This window comes from Cicer arietinum, chromosome 7 (assembly GCF_000331145.2).
Source record: "Cicer arietinum cultivar CDC Frontier isolate Library 1 chromosome 7, Cicar.CDCFrontier_v2.0, whole genome shotgun sequence".
NCBI lineage: Eukaryota > Viridiplantae > Streptophyta > Magnoliopsida > Fabales > Fabaceae > Cicer > Cicer arietinum.
Window position 1 is genome coordinate 33,736,251 of NC_021166.2, and position 6,953 is coordinate 33,743,203.

General features: G+C 30.5%; 1 protein-coding gene across 2 annotated transcripts; it reads left to right on the forward strand.

Moving 5' to 3' along the window:
- The first annotated feature begins 4,981 nt into the window (after positions 1-4,981).
- On the forward strand, positions 4,982-6,595 carry LOC101503041 (uncharacterized). 2 transcript variants are annotated; one of them, XM_004513731.4, is made up of 2 exons: positions 4,982-6,048; positions 6,289-6,595. In XM_004513731.4, exons 1-2 carry the CDS (start codon positions 5,146-5,148, stop codon positions 6,337-6,339), a joined length of 954 nt encoding a protein of 317 aa, XP_004513788.1. In that variant the 5' UTR covers positions 4,982-5,145; the 3' UTR covers positions 6,340-6,595. The 2 variants fall into 2 exon arrangements, with proteins under 2 accessions (XP_004513788.1, XP_004513789.1); XM_004513732.4 differs by having other exon boundaries at positions 4,983-6,048; positions 6,295-6,595.
- The last annotated feature ends 358 nt before the right edge of the window (positions 6,596-6,953 follow it).

Consider the following 6,953-nt stretch of genomic DNA (forward strand, 5'->3'; position numbering starts at 1 on the left):
TGATAAAATTATATATATGAGATTTATGAATTTCATTTATAATATTTTAGTTAATATTTGTCGCTTCCCCTAATATTTTGTGCAAGATTTGCCACTGCGCTTCAAGAAGTAAACACATGAACCCTTCTTGTGAATTTTTTGTGCATATGTGATCCTTGACTATGGAATTTTTTTGCTCTTGAGACTGATTTTTAAAACAGTTTTAAAAGTCTATCTCTTGATTTCCCAACAGGTAAATCATTAAATTCGTGATAGCAATTGGAAAGTACCTTATGTCCTCTTACATACTTAACCTCAGTTGGCTGTCTTGCTAGCCAAGACTATTATTCCTAATTTTGAATGTCAAACCTTTAGGGAACCAAATCCCTTATGCCAAAGCTATTTGACATAATAGCGTTCCTCCTTTCAAGTCGCTTAGATTTTGGAGATTGTTACATAATAAGATGATAATTTAATCTCTCGAGGTTGCTAAATTGTTTCATGATGTGAGCTTTGTAAATGTGAAATGGAGAGTTATACTCATCTCTTTTTATCATGCTCTTGTGCCACTATGCTTTGGTTTTGATATTAGTTCGGTTCAAAATCTCCTTGTCATATGTGACAAAGGATAATCATGTCAATGTAGAGATGTTGTAAGACCCACATTTTTCTCTATTAGTTACAATTTCGAGAACAAAATTATTTTAGGTGGAAAGAATGTAACACCCTCATTTTTCACTATTATTAGTAGTGTGTGAAATATATAATTTTTTTTTTATTTTCTCAATAATTTATAATGTGGTTGTTATTATTTTATTTTTATTCAATTATTATTTTTGAAAAGTATATATATGTATGACATGATTTATTTAATTTGACTAAATATTTTTGCTAAGTATTTGAAAAAAATACTTATAATAATAGCAATAATGATAGAAAAGAAAGAAGCATGAATGGGGAAATTACATTAATTTGGAGAGTGAATATTTAGGGTCAAAATAGGTCTAGGTTGAAAACAACACGTTCCCCAACTCTGGTGATAGAAAGAAGAAAAAAATTGACACCTCTCATTCACAATCTAAATATCATATACAACCTTTGCAAGAAAGAAAAAGAAAGGGCTTAGGAGAGAAAAAGGAAGAAAGTCAAGAAAACTCTAAATGAGTTAGTGATCCATCCCCTCAAGTAAGAACTCTTTAATTATGATCATATTAACTTTGTATAACAATTTACATTGTTAGATGAACAAAATCCCGTCTTGATCTTCTTGAAAAAAATATTGATCTTATGGTAAAATTGTTATTGTTGTTACTGACCAAAAAAACTAATTCAAGTAAATGGCTTTATGATGATTGATAATTTGGAAAATGGTGCTTGATATTATTATTATTATTATTATTATTATTATTATTATTATTATTATTATTATTATTATTATTTAAGAAAATCATTTTTAGTTTTAAAAGTAAAATTGTGATATGCAATTTATTTTCTTAGAAGTGATCTTGATTTTCTTACGATAACCTATTTTGATTAGAGAAGACGTTTATCTGTGTCAAAAATTATTTTTTTTATCCGGTAGAAGTCGTTATAAAGGCTAGATCGGGTTTTAATCAATAGAAATCGTTTTTGACTACATACTTAATTTTTTATTTGGTTAAAATTTTATGTGGTGATAGTTTGAGTGTTGAAGAAATTTTTAGAAATATTATTGATGTTAAAAATAATAACTTTTCCAGAAATAACAAATGTGTTGAAAGTTGTTGTTATAGTTATTTCTTTTATAAGGTTAAAGTTATTATTTTTATGAGATAATTGTGTGAATGTTGTGTTAATTTATAAAATTAAAATAATTTTATAATAGAGTTGTTAATTTGTTTTGTCATAATTAAAATGAATTTTGTGTTGAAGTGTCGTTAAATTTTATTGTTAAATTTTTGGAAGTGTACTATGGAAGTCTTAGGTATCCTTGATGCTTGTTATATTAGAATTTTGGTCCAAAAGAAATATTTGAAAAATGACATTTTTCCTTTATTTTTTTGGATTTTCAATGAGGCACTTGTGCCAAAAATAGACTCAAAATCTCTTTTTATTGTTACTTGGTTGTGTGCTTGCTAAATTGAGAGAATTGATATCCTTTAAAAATATAAAGAAATGGTGTGTCTTAAAAACTTAAGCCAACACCAAACCTTGAATAGAAATTAGGGATAAATAAGTTTTGATACTAAGTGAGTAGTAAATTAATTTGTGAAGGTGTAACGTTTTTTGAGCAAAGACCGTTGCGTAGGAACCTTAATAACAACTCTCATAATGGTAAGGGCATCACTCCATTTGCTTTGCTGAGTTATATGTGATATAAATGCATTGTGATGTTATGTATTGATTTAGTTTGTGTGTTATATTCAAATATGTGTATTATTTGAATTACATTTTTATGAGTGATATTATGAGATTAAGTAATTTGTGTATTTTGATTGGTAACAGGTGGTTATTCAAGGTGATGACTTTATGTCTAAACAAGGTTGGTTTAGGACAAAGTTGAATGCTTTTGGATGCTCTGGTTGAATGATATATTTTGTTACTAACTAAGGTGATGACATTCATGCATGCATTGGTGACATGAACCTAGTCGCGAGTACATGACGACAGTTCTTTGAAAAGGCAACGTGATTCATAAAAATACTCAATGGTGGGGTACTGAACATGAAACTCTGAAGAGCATTTATCCAACGGTGGGACATTATCCAATAGTGAGACTCTTTGCTCTACAGGATGGTGATATTCCGGAATCATGCATTGACATATAGTCAAACAAATAGGATTTGTGTATTTTGGTTGATTTATATTTTTGGTGCTTTGTGATTTTAACGGTTAAATGAAATATATGATTTATTTATATTTTTGCTATAACAACTATATATGCATGTTTATTTGTTCTGTGTTTGTTATTTAGATATGATTCTTACATTTGGCAGGACGTCAAATATAATGTTACTTGAGCAAATAATGTCGCGGCCAACCTAGTAGGAGAAATGAGAGGAAACACAATATCATGAAGTTTGAGGCTCCGAGATACTTTTGTACTAGTGTTAGACTTGTTGGGAGAGTTTTTCACAAGCGCCCAAATGCCAAGAGTTTTGATTTTAAGAGTTTCTTTTGTTTTACGCATTAAATTTACTTTTTGTAATTGTCAATACTCTGATTCATTATTTTTGAAAATACAATTGAAAAATTTATTAATTGGTTTTAAATTCATGTGTTTCAGATAAATCTTATATATATATAAAAAATGAATTTGTATCTTTACGTTTAAAATTTTGTTAGTTAATGTCTCGAAAAAGCAGGATATTACATATGTTATTATGGCCAACATAATATTTACTATTGATACTATATTGTATTGCATAAATCAAGCTCAATTTGAAGGCATGATTTCTATTTTTCATAATATTATCAACATAATTATTACTAATGTTTCTTTATCTGACAATCACACTTCTAGCATAGTCTCCAACCCTATTTAGGAATTTCAAATTCCCAAGTCATTTCAAGTTGGAGCTCATCCTCCTAAAGCGCCTATTATCAAGGAGGTGATTTGGCGTCCCCCAAAGAGTACTAGATTAAATGTAATATTGATGGTGGTGCATTTGGATATATTGATCCTACTTCTTGTGGAGGTATATTCAAGGACAACTCTGCTAATTCCCTGAGTTGTTTTGCTGTGAAGTTGGGAATTACAATTGTACTACAAGTTGAGCTTATATGAGTTATGATTGCTATTGAAATAATATATAAGAATGATGACGATTTCTATAGATTAATTTTGATTCACATTTGAAAATTTTAGCTTTTAGAAATAATAGCCTCGTTTATTGGTCCATTAGAAATAAAAGACTTAATTATCTTGAGATGATTAAAAGAATGAGTTTTACCATATCTCATATTTTTAGAGAAGAGAATCAATGTGCGGATAAAATTGCTAATTTGATACTTCACATTGTTTACAATCATTGATTGAATACTTTTTCTTATAATATTTATGATGTTTTCAATAGAAACAGGGTTTGGTCTTTCTAAAAATATATTTTGTTGATGTCTATATATATGTATTGCACTTTTTTTCTCCAACATTATGGTTTTATCCCTATAGGTTTATGTATCCTTGAGGATTGTTTTCTTAAGTTTTGATATATTCCCTCAAGCATCTTGGATTTTATTTTATTTTTAATATTATTTTAGAGTGATGCAAATAATAAGTGATTAACTTAGGGCGTCAATATTGTTAGAATGTCAGGTTAATCATATCATGCCTTTGTACTCTATTTTTGTTTTAAAAAGAAACTTCACGAATGGTAAATATACGAAGGAAAAGAAGTTTTTCGGTAATTAAGATATGTTAATAACTTCTATTTGATAGAAGTATGTGTGATTATAAATAGGCACCAAATAATTTATTCTCCAAAAAATGGATTCTTGCACAATATACATACTTCTCAACTTCTTTTGTTCCATGATGGTTCAAAATTTGATAATAAAAATTAGTCTCTGATATAGATACATATATAGTCTTCATATAATTAGAGAAATTTTCATGATTCAAAAAATGATATAGATACATATATAGTCTTCATATAATTAGAGAAATTTTCATGATTCAAAAAATGATAGTAAAATATAATTTAAACACAATAAATCTAATTTAATTCTATTGTAAGTGTTATGAATCTAATTTTTCCTTTTATGGCTATCCCTACACAGCTTATTTTCTACCCGCTGCCCATTAATTTTTTAAAAATATTTAATAAAAATATTTGATTTCACTCAACAAAGTTTTCACCAATGACCAGATTTGTCCGCTGCCAAATTCATTCAAAAAAGCGCGGGTTCCGTATTTTAATCAATCAATTTAATCGAAACGCCAGCAGTTTTACTCTCCCGCTTTATTATTTTCAGCCCTAATTTTATTTATTTATATTTTCCAATTTCCAATTCCTTCCCTCCTTTTTCCTCTCCCCCGCCCCTTCCCCATCAAATTTCAATTCCCGCAAAACTAAAAACCTCAAAAACTTCCTTCTTAATCAAAACAATCAACAAATTTCTTAATAACACCAACCTTTTACTTTCACTCCAAAACCTCATTCTCCAATCTCCCCTCAAAACCAAAAAATGGAGTTCACCACAACAACCCTCAGCGACCTTCCTCCCAACAAGAGACTCAGACTTATTCAACAGAAAAATCAACAACACAGTCCCTGTTCTCCCTTACCCACCAAAAAACGCAAAGAATCTCGAAACTCAACACTTTTTCACAGCCCACCTTCAACACCATCACCATCTATTTATTCTCTACCCACCAAAAAAAGAGTATGCGCTCTTCATCCCCACCTTTACCATCACAACACACCAAACCATGCCGTTCAACCTTTCGACCTCAATGTCGAATACAACCCCACTCTCCACTCACCCACCCCTACTCACAGAAAACCTCAAATACAAGACACCAACAACATCGAAAATGAAGACGACAGCGACGATGGGATTTTATGCTGTGTGTGCCAGAGCACCGATGCTAACCCTGAGGACCCAATCGTTTTCTGCGACGGTTGCAATTTAATGGTCCACGCTTCCTGCTACGGAAACCCATTAACAAAAAATATCCCAGAGGGTGATTGGTTTTGTGAACGGTGTCGTTTTATCAACAAAAACGACACTGTTTCAATTAATTGCTCGTTGTGTCCAACAAAAGAGGGAGCAATGAAGCGAACAATAGATGGAACGTGGGCCCACATAGTTTGTGCTTTACTTGTTCCTGAAGTGTTTTTTGTTGATCCAGAAGGGAGAGAAGGGATTGATTGTTCTAAAGTTCCAAAGAAGAGATGGTTGGAGAAGTGCTATGTTTGTGAGTGTTGTGATGGGTGTGCCTTGGTTTGCTCCGAACCTAAGTGTGGTTTGGGTTTTCATATTACTTGTGGAATCAAAGAGGATCTTTGTATTGAGTATAAGGAAGCGAAAAAAGGTGCTACTGTTGTTGCTGGTTTTTGTAAAACCCACTCCCAACTATGGGAAAAGGTAATATCTTTCATATTATACTGAATAAATTTTATTATATTTTAAGGAATTTTATACATGTAAATTAGTTTATAAATAAATTCAATGTTGTTACAATTGTTCTAAACTTGCATTTATTTATTTACTAAAATTGAAGATATATGTCATAAATTTGATTTGATTATTAAGTATCCAGGGCTAACTTTTTGGTTTGGAAAATTTGTATTATATTAGCAAGTTTAATTTGATTTTATTGTGCAGCAACAGGTATCTGGGAAATACAAGATTGTTGCAGTTGAAGATAAAAAGTAGCAGTTGATGTCTTTTTAATTATCTTCTTCGCTGTAGGGAATTCCACTGTTAGTTACTATAGCCTATAGGAGTGAGTTCAAGTTGTTTTAGTTTTTTCTTCTGCTTTTTTAGTGTCGAGTCTTCCGATGAAGAGAAGACTTTTGATAACAGTATTGTGTTACTGTAATTGAACAATAACAGTTGAATGGTGATCAACAAAAAATGGCGTAGATAGTTTATAAAATGTTAAGTTTACATGTCTATTGCTTTTATTGAAGTTTGATTGCGGCAATTTTTATTTTTTTTTTTGGTAATTTGATTGCTTCAAATTGAACATTGTTGATCTAGTAGATAACCAATTCTGAGATGTATGGGGTTAGCTAACAAATTCAGATTGAGGCAATGTTCAGAACAAATGTTCCTAACTTGAACAAGAGTGATTTGAATATTAAGAAAGGGAATTTGATGAAATGATGGATCCCCTCTGTCCAGTGATCAAACCAGAATCCCAACAAGTAGTGTTAGTTTCTTAGCTCGATGAAGGCTTAAAATTCCAAATTTCTAAGGTTTTGCTATTTTTTCCTATGTCACTAAATTAAGGCGTTGGTCAAGATTTATTTACCGAATAAATTATT